Source organism: Stegodyphus dumicola, chromosome X2, assembly GCF_044657685.1.
Source record: "Stegodyphus dumicola isolate Sdum_Otavi_A_Nest chromosome X2, ASM4465768v1".
Taxonomy (NCBI): domain Eukaryota; kingdom Metazoa; phylum Arthropoda; class Arachnida; order Araneae; family Eresidae; genus Stegodyphus; species Stegodyphus dumicola.
In genome coordinates, this window is record NC_140781.1 from 22,425,053 (window position 1) to 22,440,247 (window position 15,195).

The window sequence follows — 15,195 nt, forward strand, 5'->3', positions numbered from 1 at the left end:
AGCATAATGAGAAGTTGGTTTCTGCATAAAGAATTTCTTAACTGTGGTATGGAGAGAAGAGTAACTATAGGCAAAGGAAGGTGTATATGCATGTTGGATACTTCTGGCTGTTTAAATGTCGTAAAAGATGAGTTGGCATGAGAATGTTGAAGTTTCTTTGCATAAAAATCAGATTTTTGTGTTCGTTTTGAGAAATATTTTCTAATTTTAATTTTTCATCGTGAAACAAATATAAGCTATATCATCCTTCAATATTTGATAATTATGTCATATGTATTTTGTCTATGTTATTGAAACATACAAGTTCAATCAACATTCTTCAAATCCTTTAGCTTTTTAATATCGAAGTTTATGACAATAAAAAATCGTTTTTATAATGCCAAATGCTTGCAAATTATATTTTCTTATTTGTATATAGTGCTTACTCAAAATTTTGGGATTTTCATCAAATCCTAGCAATAATATAGAGTGCAGTTTCATTATCAAAGGTAGCATTTTGTAAGCATTTTGGATGTTTAAAAATATAACAGGAATTAAAAACCATTCTAATTGTTTTTTTACAAAAGCACTCTGTGATAAGATATAAAACACTAGAATAAATATAGTTTGAAAGAAAAGAAGTTAATTTTCTCCCTTCAAATCTCAAATTTTTTATGCCTCTTGTTTGAAAGTTTTGTAAATGCCTTGTGTATGATGAAACTATGCATTTTTAAAACTGTAAGTTTGGTTTACTCATTTATGTGTTGTCTTTAATCTATAAGACCAAAAAAGATTTTCAGTGTTTTTTATTCCCATTCCTCATTTTTTTTACTACTATTACTTACAGAAATATTTTTAATTTACTCAATTTAATGTCTCATAATCGTTATAAATTCTGATTTTGTCGTGTAGAAAGTAAAAATTTCGTATGAGTTTAAAATTCTAATGAATGTGAAATATACTTGATTTGGTATTCATGAATGAATTTTACTTATTGCAATATATTTTTTTAATTAGATTGCCATCTCCTCATCCTGAAATTCATCAGTATCCTACTTGTTTTTTTGCTCTGTTGCGAGATATATTTTGTGAATCAGTTGAGCAAAAGTTGTCTGCTATAAAGGTTGGTAACTATTTTTCTTCCTACTCCCCTCTCTGTTGTAAGATATATTTTTTGAATCACTTGAACAAAAGCTTTCTGTTATTAACATTGGCAATTGCATAAAATATTTCTGTTAAAATGTTAAAGTAATGAGTTTTGTGGGTAGCAGTATAGCTGTGATATAAAATTCCCATCACTGCCATGAGCAGAAATAATTAACATTGATAATATATTTAGCTCTTTTTTTATTTAATAATCCCTGTATTACCTGCTGCCACTATATGCATTGAATCTGACAGATGATGCAAATATGTTATTAAAAAATCATTACTTATTTTTTATTTTAATTGTATGCTTATTTTCCATTAATGCTTGAAACAAGCAAAATACTGGGAAGAGACTGCTATATATTTTCTATAAATGTTTCTCCTTTCCATACCAAAAAAGATCTGAAGTTCTAAATTTTTTTTCAGATATCCAAATTAACATGAGAGACCAAAGTAAAATGTATTTATATGCTATCTTAAAAAGTAGTTTTACTGTATTTAACTGTACTATGGAAATTCAGTGCACTACAACTATGTTTTAAGTGTGTGTGCAGCTAACTAGACCGTATACTTAAAACGTGAAGGTCTGCAAAATGTAAACTATTACATGTATATCAAATAAAGCACTCGATCATACAGTAATTTATTCATTCAACAGTCAAATTTTGAGCCAGTTCAACAAAATTGAATGTTTGGAGGATTCTGAATGAAAGAATTTAGCTTTCATATTTCAGATTAAGAGAGGAAAAAATTCTGCCAGCTGTGCATATTTACATCCAAAATTTTATTTGTGGAGAAGGTCAACAAACCTGTTTTATTTTTCAATTCCTTCATATTTGCAGAGTTTGGGCCAAAACTGAACATCAGAATTTCTTTTAGTTCTAATTAAAATTAAAATATAAGAGTTTATGAGGAATTTTTGCTCAAGTTGTCACTGCTAATATTAAATAAAAACACACAAATTTAATGTAAAATTATGATACTTTATTTGTACCTTCAATCTGGTAGAATGCAAATTGAATAGATTTCCATTTCTTCTACTGCTTGCAGGGTGGGACCAAGTTATTTAAAATCTTAATACAAAGTTTTTTTTTCCCCCTATTTAAATTGAAGCAAGTCATGGGCTTTCACTGCTTCTAGTTTAAAGCTGTGATTCTCACTAGCTTTAAAATGCTTAAAAGATACAAAAATTTTCTTCAAAATTTGTCAGCCTAAAGGCATTTTCAAATTCAGACCTTCAGCTTGCGAGCAGCAAGCTAATAGACAAAACTGGCCTGCCATAATTGCTAATTCTACACTCTCTTTAAAGCCATCTTAAAAGCATTTTCTATTAAATTGTATTTTCTGGTAAAGACGGAGAAAATGAAAGAGGTTAGAAATAAACAAAACTGTTTAGTTAACATTCCTGTTGTATGTGGTTTCTGTATTGCATTCATTTAGTCTGTTGCTGTTTGTAAACCCATTTAATTTTTTAAAACAAATGAAATTTAAATTTAATTTTAAATGTTCATAAGGGTACTGTTTCAAATTTATAGAATTTTTATGTGTAAAGTTTCAATTTAAATGACAACTAGTTAGGTATGTGGTCTTTTAGTATTTTGCATGTCTTTTTACTATTTTGATAGACTGCAAATGAAATAAACTCTAGACTTGCAGTATATAGAAGGAAAAAGTTGAAATTCAGTAATAGTTGCTCATCGTTCTCACTGCATAATTTGTTGTAAATATTTTGTTTTCCTATTTAGGCTTGAAATAATATTTTTGAGTTAGCCCAACTGTTAGTCTCAAAACGGGATTTTGCAATGATTCACTTAAAAGCCATGTATCACTTCAAATTGTTAACCAATTGTTTCAAACCAAGTATTATCACCCTGTATTATACTAAAAAGAACTGAGTTCCCCTCCCCCTTAAAGATCTGTTTAGCCTGACTAAAAATTCAGAATTAGGTAGCTGCTTGGGCATTTTCATTGCTTCCTCTGTATTTAACATTCATGCATGCTGGTGTAAATGTTAAGGGTAGAGAATGTTTTCTGCAGAAGATCCTTTGTGAAAATGTGCTTTTCAGGGCTTTGGAGCAGGCTATAATTAACAAAATCTTAAGATTAATTCTGTCTGAATCTCCCAAAAAAAAAAAAAAATTGGCCATTAAGCAGAATCATAATTGGTGTGGAATTTCAAAGACAAGGTGTACCAAATTAATATATACACTTTAAAACTCAATAATTCACTAAGTTTGCCATCCTTTTAACCAGTTTGGAATACTGAATTCACTTAGATTAAGATTTGAACTGAAAATATTCATCCTAATGTACTATTGGCAGCTTCAAAGTGTATTTAAAATGCAAAGACAGTTTAGGAGAGTTTCAAAGAGATTCATGTATATGGCTCACCATGCTTTGAATCGGAGGTAAGGTTGAAGAAGACGGAACTGTTTAGTGTGTCCACAGGATTATTCTGGAAGATCATGAATATCATTTCGCCCATCATGGCAAAAAAGAAAAGGAAAAAAAGAAGAGAAAGAATGAAAAAAACATGTCAGGAAAGGAGGCTACCAGAGATGAATTTCTAAATAATGTCCATTTGATTGAAGCTGTCATTGGTAATGTTACATGACAAGAATAATTCATGCTTTCAGTGAAGATACTCTAGACTGACGATTGCAGTTTTAAAGTGATACTTTTCTAGATATGTGGAGGATGCACTGTTTTCAGAAAAGAATGTTTGGAGCAATGTTGTATTTAAAAATAGGAATTCTGACAAGAAAACTACCTATTTTTATGAAATTTTTTTAATTTTGAAAATAAACGGTATGTTAGGGATCATTCAAAGTAAGAACACATTTTAAGGGCCCATGTACATGTGGGTTAAAATATTTTCAAATACCTATTGTACATTTTTATGTCCTATTTTTCAGCTTGAAGAAAAAGTACGAAATTGGCAAGGTGGTCCAACTGCTGCTTTGTTTGAATGGCTGAATTTTCAAGAATCATGGTCTGACCTGGTGTCTTCTGCTTTAAAATTTCTTGCTGGGGATTTGATCAGTATGTAAAAATATAGTATTCATAATTTAAAGCCAATGTAAATTATCAAAGTTTTATAAAAGTACTAATGTGTTTTAAGCATAGCTGAGTTTCTATTCATATTTTATCATTTTTATACCAGACATATCACTTTAGTCATTTGACGTATTGAATGTGCTGTCAGCACACCTTTTATTCATTTTTAAAACAATCCTGTAGTAAAATAATGAAGTTTATCTAATAAAAATTTAAGACCCATTAATTAGAAATAATAATCACTTGCCTGATATATTTATAAATAATATGAGGACTTGATTCCTCCTCTAATAAATTTAATTTTTCATGCAAACTTCGTTGCATAAAATACTTCATGCAAGCTTCATTGCTTATAGCTGTTTAAATTTTTATAAATATGTACATATCTTCAATAGTGCATGAGGTTAGTTGCCCGTAATTCATAAATAAAGCTAATGCAATTATAGTTAGTTGTGTTTCAGTAATGGTTCATAGCTAAGTTCTAATGCATTTTTTTTTTTTTTTTTTTTTTTTCCAAATTAAAAAGCATTTCTAGTTTAATGATTTTTTTAAAATAATTATTAGATTATGATTTTAAAGTAATAAAACTTCATGTTAATATTAATAATGTATTTATAGCATTTGAAAGCATAAATTGTTTGAAATTTCTTTTAACATATCGCTTGTAACCAAATTATAAATTAAGGAATGCTACATGCTAGAAACTAACAAAAGTGTAGCATTGTCAAGGAAAGCTGAAAATGACATTAAACATCCCAAATTTTGAAATATTTTTCCTTAGTTTTTGTCATATTAGAGTCAAAATGTTTATTCCTAATTTATAATTTTTATGAAATTGATTTTTTAAAAATTAAAAATGTTCAAACATGAGTATTTGCATCATTTGAAATATTTTTATTTTTGATGTACGTATCTAAGAACAACAGTTTCAAAATATAAAGGCCAGATTTGAAGTGCCTCACCCTTTTTACTTCCTTGCAAGAAGTAAAGGAAGTAGCGTAGTCTCGAAAAATTTTGAGTATCATATTTTAACGAAAATATCCATTTTTATCTCTCTTGAATGCATTTGAATGATGATTTTGCCTGATATCTGTACATATGGAAAAAAAACCTTTTTTCCAAAATGGATTTAAAATTGATGCAGAACAGATATTTCCGTGACTTCTGTATGTATATACATGCTTATCTCTCATAACTCAAAAACAAGTAGGTGTAGAACATTGAAATTTGTATACAGGACTGCTATAACATCCAGTTGTGCACCTCTCTTTTTCGTTGCAATCGGACACACCAATTGTTATATGTATGCACCCATTCTGTCACATGGTTTAATGAGTTTTGATATTCTTAAATGTTGATAAATTTTGCGTTTTTGTTGTTGTTGTTGTAAAAAGGCTTGAATTATGTTGTTCTTATGTTCTGCTTAAGGTTTTTATGCCTCTAATGTTTTTTTTCTTTTCAGGTATATTACCTGATACGTTTGTTCCATTTCTGGATTACAAAGAAAAGCAACAGCAATGGCAATGGATTGGATCTGGCAGAGATTCAGATGAGCAGATGTATGGTTTGTGTCAGCAGTGGCTGGAAAGTAAAGATGATATATCATGGGATATTCTGGAAACATCTCAGGGTTCTCCCCCTCCACCTAGAGTGTATGTTATTCATTCATAGAAAAAAATTGCAGTGTTTTCCTACACCAGCATTTAACTACAGTTTATACTTATGGGACTTTTATAACTATACTTTTAAATTTTTCCATTAACTGCTTGTAACAAATTTCCACTAGTTAGAACTGCTGGTTTCTTGGAGGGCATAATTTTAAGGATTTCTTGAACTCCAAGAAAGGAAATCTGTAATAATATAGAAAAAAAGTTATATTCATTATTATAATTGTTCAATGTTTTCGATTTGAATAGGGAAAAGAATTAATTATGAGTTATCTTTTTATTAGTGCCAAATTTTTAGTTAAGTATAGTTCCCAGCAGTTAAAAATTTTTCTTCTTATAAGAAAAAACATTCTTTTGTTACAATCTGTAATTTGGTTGTTATTCCTTTCTTTCCCACTGTCAGCTACAAAATTGTGTGTATTATCCACAAATTTAACTGTGGTTTCCCTCCTCAATCTGTGAATAAAATGTATGATTTGTTTCCTAAAATCTCAGTTCTCGGCACATTATAGATTAGTCTGGCTCATGAATTGCCATTTTTAAAGTGCTTATCAGCTAATTGAGGTAATTTTAAAAGTGAATTGCAATCGGTAGTTATCCGAAGGTTGTTGTTTTAATGATTTTTCTTCTCTATAATGATAATATGAGACAGTTTCCATCAAAATGTGTTCAACTTTTAACTGGTTTTTACGACAAAATAGACAAAATACCTGATCAGCAAAAAAATTATAACCACCTTTACAATATGACAGTGTGCTTGTTGGAATGGCATTGATGAAACATGGCAAATTGTGAAAGTTATTTTATTGCTGCTAGGTATGAGGCTTCATTTTGTTGATTGTTGAAGTGATTTTTGCCATTTGAAGGAAAGAGACTTGCTTTAGAGCATTGTGTTGGGAAATTTATAAACAAAATATCGTTATCATTTAGTACAAGGTGTCTGAAATGGAACTATCATGCTACCAGATTAGAACCATAATGTACTTCCAGTTGTGTTGCAAAAAGTCAGCTATAGAACATGACCAAATCATGTGTATAACTTTAGGTATTAATGTTGTATCATATGACAATGAGAAGGTTTGGTACTAAAAGTTAAAAAATAAGGACTATGACATTCAAGAAGCATAGTGCTCTGGCCGGTCTACTGATGTTGATGAGTTCCACTTGTGAAAGATCAGTATGCAACGACTCGAAAGCATGCTAAGCAGTTAGATGTTAGTGCCATGTCTGTTACTCATGCTGTACAGTGCATAAACTTAACGTACAAGTTCAGTTGCTAGGTTTTACATGAGCTGACTCAAGCAGATAAGGACAGATGTGTTCAGGCCTGCACTAATCTGCTCAGGTATCAATGCAAGGACAAAATTCTGGACTGGATCATCACTTGTGATGAAAACTGAATTTACTTCAACAACACAGGCTGGAAAGGGGTTGGTCTGCAGCTGGCGAGCGTATCGGGAACTTTGCAAAGTACAGTTTGACTAACAAAAACGTCATGCTTTGTACCTCATGGGATTGCTGTGGTATTGTCCATTAATCCTGAGCGTTACAGGTTTAGCTATGAAATTTTGAAGTTCCTCAAAATGACATGAATAAGTGGTATTTTCTTAATTTTAATTTAAAAAAAGCCACTCTCTCATTTTGTACCTTGATTCCTTTTCTTCCAATATACATCCAAACTGAAATCGGATACATTAAAAGCTAGCAGGAATTTTCATCTGTAATTAACAAAGAAGCCAGCCTTCTGTATGGAATTTTCTAGCCATAATGCTGATAGGGTTAAGAGTGTCTGGAGAAAGGTTAAACCCTCAATAGTAAGGTGTACAGCGAGATGCTAGTTCGTGTTGACACTGTTATCAAGGGAAAATGTTGAACTGAGTTCTGGTGTAAAAAAGGTAATGTTCCATCAAGATAATGCAAGACCACATGTGTCTGTATTTGCCGGCTGGACTCTGTACGGCCATGAATGTGATCTTTTGCCACACCCACCATATTGCCTCGACATCGCTCCTTCGGACTTCTACCTTTTTTCACACCGACAGGTACATCTTGAGGTGCTATCTTCATTCTGTGCAGAACATCCGAAATGAGGTTGATCTGTTTTTGAACTTGTGGCTACCAAGTTTGTGGGCTGAAGGCTTTGAAAAATTACGAAAACTTTGGCAAAAAAACATAGATTTGGGTGGTGATTAATACCCACAATAAGGGTGCTGCTTTGATGTTTTTATTCCTAACTTTATTAAGAACATTTTTTGGCTGAAAACTTTTGTTACAACCAGATATTTTGTCTGACTAGTATGAATACCTATTTTTTTCATAATATCCTAATATTTTCCATACGCATTTGATAGTGTAATGTGTGGGTCGCTGGAAGGAATGTAATATATCTGTTGTTTTGCAGTTATTTCGGTCTATCTGGAATTATGTGAAATTAAATATTGGTATTGCTTATTGTTGTTTAATTTTTAATGGTAGTTGATAAGAAATATAAATGCAGCATGCCTAAGTTGAATGTTGTTACTTATATAATTATTTCAGAACTACTGGTTGGATTGTCAGACCCACAGCAGAAGAGGAGAAACAAGTTTATCGAGAGCAGGTAATTTCATGATAATTTTTCTTTGAAGAAACTTCTGACTAATTTGTTTGTAATTTTATTTATTTCCCTCTCCCCTTGCTAGACTTACTTGCTTTCTATTCTGGATATGTTACTCACAGCTTTTTAACATTACCTTTGAAATGTTTCTAATTTTGTTAATTTGAAGTTTTTATTCCTCATTTTCCTCTAAAATGTAAAGAATTTGGAGTACAAAAATTGCTAGTTTGATTGTATAATTGCAAGATATGGAACCTTTGGGACTTCAGTGATTTCAAATTGTGGAAAGTCTTGGATTTTAGGTCACAAATTTAAAACTATTAAAATTACCTCTAGAAATTGAAAAATTAAAATTATGAAATGTTTGTTTTTGAAGTAATGAAGGATAAGAGTAACCAAAATTTACAAAAAAGGTTAGTGTTTATTTTGTTTTATTACACATTTCTTTCAATAGAACTTGTTTAAGCAGTTTAATTTTAGTTTTTAATACTTTGTGTAGATAAATATAATTCCTTGTTTGGTTGCAGAGTTCTTTTTCCAAATCTTGTAACTGCTGTATTTGGTAATAAATGATCAGTTGAAATCATTTCATTTTCAGAAACCTCTATATCACTTTTTTCAGTGTCAGTGATGGTATTTTCTGTATTTAAAACTATACTACTTATTTCAATAACCATTGATTGATTCACTGATGATCAGGACATTATTGTCACAATGAGGACTTTAGTTATAACATCTTCATAAACCTTATTTTTTTCATAATCCATTAATCGGAAAATATTACATCTGTTTTTCATTAAAGCTACTTGACACCATATCAGTGTTTGGAATACATTGGCATATTTTCTTGGTGCCAATATAACCAGTTTGGGTTGGCATCTTTGCTGTTGCAACCACATTTTTAATCTAATCATGGTTCCACTTTACCACCCTTACTGAAACGGATTTGCTGAAAGATGAACAAGCTGTTAACCCATTTCTTAATAAAGAAGTATTTTGCATAAAGAAAGCTAGTGTTTTACTAACCATTTGGGAAGTTAAAATGTGACTGAAAGGGTTTCACCTCTCGGCAAAATTTTCTAGATTTAAAACCATGGTACAGGTTTCACCATTCTGTTAACTGATTGATGATTGAGTCATTACCATTGCTTTGGAATACTTCAGTTTGAATAAGTTCTTCATGTATTCCATTAATCAGAAAATTTCACTTTTTACTTGTGATACCTGAAAACCTTCAAAGTTTTTGCTGTCATCATTATGAAATTTGATAGCTGCCTAGAAAATATGCTAAGCATTTAAAAATGTATCTCTAAGCACATCCTCTCATGGCCTTGCAGTGCTCTGCACAGCAGATTTTATGAAATAGTTTAAACCCTTTGTGGTGCAGAGTCAACCTCTGAAACCACCTGGTAAGAAATTTTTTCTGAGTTGTGCAGTGGTTTTTACTGTGTTAATACGTTTTTAACACTCAAAAGAACCAACATATGGCAGCACAAAAAATAGCCTTTTTCTGTGTTGATTTATACGTGCTTAAACTTCAAACAAAGATAAAAAATTTCAATTTTTCTCGCTAACTCCAGAAAAAATGCATCTAGTTACCCAAGTAAAATTTATGAATTTTTTATTTACATACTCTTTTATTTGTAAAAACCCTAATATCGAGAGAAATCAACAATAAATTTTGCATATTTTTTATAATTAAACATGTGGTTTTCTAATGAAACCACAGCCATCTTAAAGCTAAAACGTTCCTATGTATCTTCTGTCTGCTAAAGTGGAATGTGGTCTTAGGGCTAAAACATTTCTATATATTTTCTGATTGCTAGGGTGTAATGTGATCTGTAATATGATCTTAAAGCTAGAACTTTAATATGTGTTTTCTAATTTCTAGAGTGTAATGTGATCTAGACTGTGATTTCTGTGTTACGCAAGAGAGGGAGTTTGGTATAATTTTGGGGAGAAGAAAAATAAATAAAATATCAAGCAGGAACTTTTCATTCTTTTATCTTCTTTTTCTAAAGATAGCTGTATCTTTTTACTTTGTACTGTCATTTAATAATCAGAAAGGTATCACATGCTTTCAAAAGTTTCATAATTTGAAAGTTATGTGAATGTGAGAGTAATGACATGTATTTTATATAACTTCTACATACTATTTTTGATGAAAATACAAAGATGGAATGTTATAAATTTGACATTTTTAGCATTTACTAAGTATATTTATATATTTAGAATAACATTATATGAAATTTCCTTCTGAAATAAGATAAAAATAAATAGTATTATTTGTGCTATATTTTTAAATTATGGAGTTAATTCTCAAAAATTCTATTTTTATTAATATTTGACAAAAAAGACCTCAACTAATTATACTTAAGTGCATTATTTTGCTAAAAAAATCAATGTTGCAAAAGTTTACAGATTTCATGCTCTACATAGGTGGTGGTTTCAAACCACCACCCACCTCCCTTCCAAGGTGTGCAACATTTTCTTTTTCTTGATACATTTAACATATACGAAGCTCAAGGGTACTAGTTATCAATTAATTTCATTAAAGACCGAAAAACGTTCAATATGCTCCTCAAAGGGTTAAAATTATTTTATGGTCATACTGCTACATTTATTTTGAAAAGATTAATTTACATTAATCAGATTTTCAATGCATGCAAAATTTCAATATCTTTAGGCTGAATGATAAGTGATAAGCGTAAAATGAAGATGTTATTGTTTACTAAATCTTTTAAAATGCTGAAATTTATAATATTAGATTGTAAGCAAAATAATAAGCTGCTTCAAATCAAAAAGTTAAGAAAGAGTGGAATTTGCAGTGCTAGCTAAGCTTAAACTCGGTAGAGTTTTTTTTCCCCTTCTTCCTTGCTAAGCCAAGAAAAGGAAACCAATATGTGCAATACTCCATTCCAAACATGCCTCTTCAGGCTTCACTTATTGTGTACAGTTGTGTACAGGGCTAGCTAAAAGAGGAAAAGCTGCCCTCCCTTCCAGTCAATGATTTGCGGGACAAACATGAAGATGCGGTTCCCTATCACACAGGTGTTTGAAGGCAATTCAGTATGCAGGAGTATTCAACACAGATTCAAGTATTAATGTTTCTTGGTAAGAATAATCTCAGCTAATGAAGAGAAAGTAAGAAATCAACAACTCTTGCTTTTCCCTGAATATCGTTCTTTGTATCTACAGTGCATCTGGAAACAAATTTCTGAAAAAATTGTGTGGGACATCCGGGTAATAGATTATTCCAGTTTTTGGACATCTAGATTTCAAACTTTGTACTATTTTCTTATAAAAATGTTCTTTTTAATTTTTTTATATTAATCATCATTTTTGCAGCACTAAATTTGATAACCGTGTTCAGAATATACAAGAATCAGAAATTGATCCAGAACACCGAACTGTCTGCTTCTCCAGTTTAGCTGTAAAGATGCTGAAGTGCAAAAGTTTCACTTCCATACAACTGAAATTAACTGAGATGTTTCATTTCAAAATTTGTAATTTTTGACCTAATTTTCACTCTGCATTGAGGCATCGGTTAATAAATGAATTAGAACAATTTGAGGTTGATTTTGCATGCCTGAAATACCATTAAGTGATATCCATTTGCAGTTATATTGCCTGGCTTTGGTAAATCTGAATTGATGTATCAGGCATTAATCAATAAATGTCACATTACATCCCCATTCGGCGGGCATACAATTTCAAATATAACAACTGTTGCTTTATCAGCAATATATAGCCAGATTTTAATAGGAAAGTTGACTATAATTTATTTATATATTTTGACTAAAGATACTGTAAATTTATGGAAGTGTTTGTATTTGTGTATTTTGTATAATTAGTAATTCATAGGTAGTAACTGGGTTGCTTATTATTTTGTCCTGTTTTTAATTTTGGGAAAATAGCCCAGGTGAAAAAAAGAGAGAGCCATGTTAAAGTCTATAGCCTAGGTATTAATTTCATTTGAAGTTGTCTAATTCTTCCCATTTTAGTATCATTTAGATGAGAATATAAATACATTCAAGAGATTTATGGGTGAGAACACAAATGCATGCTAAAGCCCCTGCACTGAGAAATCTTTTGAGCAGCAACTAGTCTGCTTCTGCACTGGAAATTCATTAGGGTTAAAGTGAATTTAGCTTTAAGCTATGAGAGACTCTGCAATTCAAGGAATTATTTTGTGTGTTAAACAGAAGAGTAGTTATGTTGCCTTTCTACTTGTGTTGCCTGCAGCTTTCTCTCTTCCTTTGTAAAATTTATCACTTGGCCTTGTAGTAAAAGCTGAAGTTTATCTCTTCCCCTTTCATATTTAGTCATGTCATAGAATTTAGTTTCCTTCGTTTCCATTTAAAAAATTTTGAAGTGATAGTTAATAACGGGTATTATTACTGCCAGCCAAAGAAAAGAAATTGAGAATGCTGCTGAAAAGATAATATTTATTGCTACTAATATGGTATATTTGAAAGAAGAAATGAAAGTGACTTCTTGCTGTCTCTGAAATAAGGGAAAAAAATACAAAATAAGAAATGTAGTTACCTGTATTGGAATTAAAGGGAAAGGTAAAAGAGGAAATCAGTAAATTAAAAAAAAAAAAAAAAAGATTGAATAACACATTGAACGAAGAAATGTACTGAGTTCAAAAGATATTCAGATATTAGAACAGAAATCTCTGAAACCTGCCCTTGTGATTAGTATAAGCTATGTCCTTGCTCTTCTCAACTGATTATTGAACTTTAGATATGTGATGGAAAATTGGAGTGGATATGAAATTAATGTGAAATTAAATTGCATACAGACAAATGGGCAGAATCTCTAGTATCTTATATTTGGCAGCATTGCTATAAGGTGAAGCTGTGGATAGACTGAAATTCTTCCAACAAAGAGAGCAGCTGCTTTGGTGAATACTTTAGAAATCTATAAATGAACTTCTAAAATACAGTTGTGAGCTTTATGTGAAAAATATGGAAAAAAGGGGCTTTGTAATTCATTTTAAAAGCTTGTAATAAATGCAAAACAACCATGTTCCACCCCTGAAATCAGAGGTATTGTCTTCAGTATTATTTGAACATCATTAGATGTATAGAGTAATTCATTCCTCTAATAGTGGAACATTATTATAGATATAGAATGTCGTTCTGTATAATATAACTAATAAAAATCTAAATTGTGCTGTTGTAAAATTATGAAAGTGCAAATGTCCCAGAATATTAGTAGGAGAGCTGACTAATATGTAAGATACGTAAATAGTTTAAGACCCAGTGCTTAAAATGTTAACAGAAAAGAAAACTATGATTTCTTTGTAAGTGCAAAGAAGCAAAACTACTATTAAATTAAAATGGTAAACTGCACCAGAAAGAAACATTTACAAAAGTATCATCCTATTGATAAAGACATGAAACATTTTAAGTGACAAAATTTATGAATGGAATTAATAGTATGACAGCAAGCAAGTCTTCACTTGCTATCAAACAGTTTCATTTCTCAGTGGAGATTATGGACTACATATGAAATGTGAAACAAACTATTTCTCTTGCCTCGTATTAACACAAGGCATCTTGTTTAACTTTTCTAATGATTATTTTGTTGTCTGATGTAGTGTGATACATGAAGAGGTACTAGTTGTATATGGGTGCATATTTTTCTTAGAGCTGAGAAAGGTTGTGGAGCTCACATAATTGTTCCCCCTAAAGCATAATATGATGCCAGTGGCTGAACAGAAATATATGAACCTAAGCCTAATTTTAGCAAAATGTCCTAATTACAACAAGGATTGTGGAGCTCGCATAACTGTTCCCACTGAAGCATAATATGACTTATGTATATTTAATGACTAAACTTAAATAAATGAATCTAAGCTCAATTTTAACGGAATGTTCTAGTTATGGCACATTTTTTTGGGAAAGATAATAAATATAAGCCCTGGAGTTAATTTAGTAATTTAGTCTCTCTGTAGACTGAAGTTCTCTTAAGTACTCTATGATTTTATAGTCATTTCTCTGTGAATCATTTGATAATTCACAGAATTCGTTCCTGCACTAAACAGAGTAAAGCATGGGTGAACTGTTTTGAGCTATTTGTCTTCATGTGTAAAACTTATCTCCTGGAGTTTCAATTAAAATTCACTTTTTGTGGGAACTTTCATATGCAATATGGATATCAGCCTAGTTTCTCTTAGAAAGCCCACCACAAGGCGTCCATCTCCTAAGGCCCCATGTATGATATCAGATTCGACTGGTGGTGAAAACAGATTCTTCTAGTGGATCTCGTTCACATGGTGCAGAGGCATTAAACTTTTTGCGATGGCAGAACTAGTCATCAGTGCATCATTAATACGTTGCTCAAAACAATCGGGATATTATGAATTTGGATATCAACTGCAGATAAGGAAGTGTTTTGGTGACTGATATATGATATGTAGGTCTTGTGAGATATGAGAAAAGAAAAAGAAGCAATGAACAAGGGATAGTTAAATTTTATTGACTATATTTATCGGAAAACAAAAAATGCACAGTTTGTGCATATTATACAAAACAAAAAATGTGATTTCTTGAATACAAATGAGTTTAATAAGGTGTTTTGACTTGAAATCTAACTTCATTTTATATCCAATTTATTTCACTTTATGAACACATACAGATTAATGCGTCTATTTACATGAAGAGTTTAGTATAATGATCAAATGTTCTGTGCATCTTCATGATGAAAAACATTCAGAATTTCTGTAACTTAACTGCT

General features: G+C 31.0%; 1 protein-coding gene across 3 annotated transcripts in view; it reads left to right on the forward strand.

Moving 5' to 3' along the window:
• The window catches only part of LOC118192193 (nuclear factor related to kappa-B-binding protein), a 226,920-nt gene that overhangs the window by 130,486 nt on the left and 81,239 nt on the right, over nucleotides 1-15,195 (forward strand). For all 3 annotated transcript variants that reach the window (XM_035363095.2, XM_035363094.2, XM_085809707.1), the window contains exons 13-16: nucleotides 997-1,102; nucleotides 4,044-4,170; nucleotides 5,648-5,837; nucleotides 8,391-8,451. In XM_035363095.2, coding sequence (XP_035218986.2) covers nucleotides 997-1,102; nucleotides 4,044-4,170; nucleotides 5,648-5,837; nucleotides 8,391-8,451 — 484 coding nt within the window. The remainder of the gene's footprint in view (nucleotides 1-996; nucleotides 1,103-4,043; nucleotides 4,171-5,647; nucleotides 5,838-8,390; nucleotides 8,452-15,195) is intronic.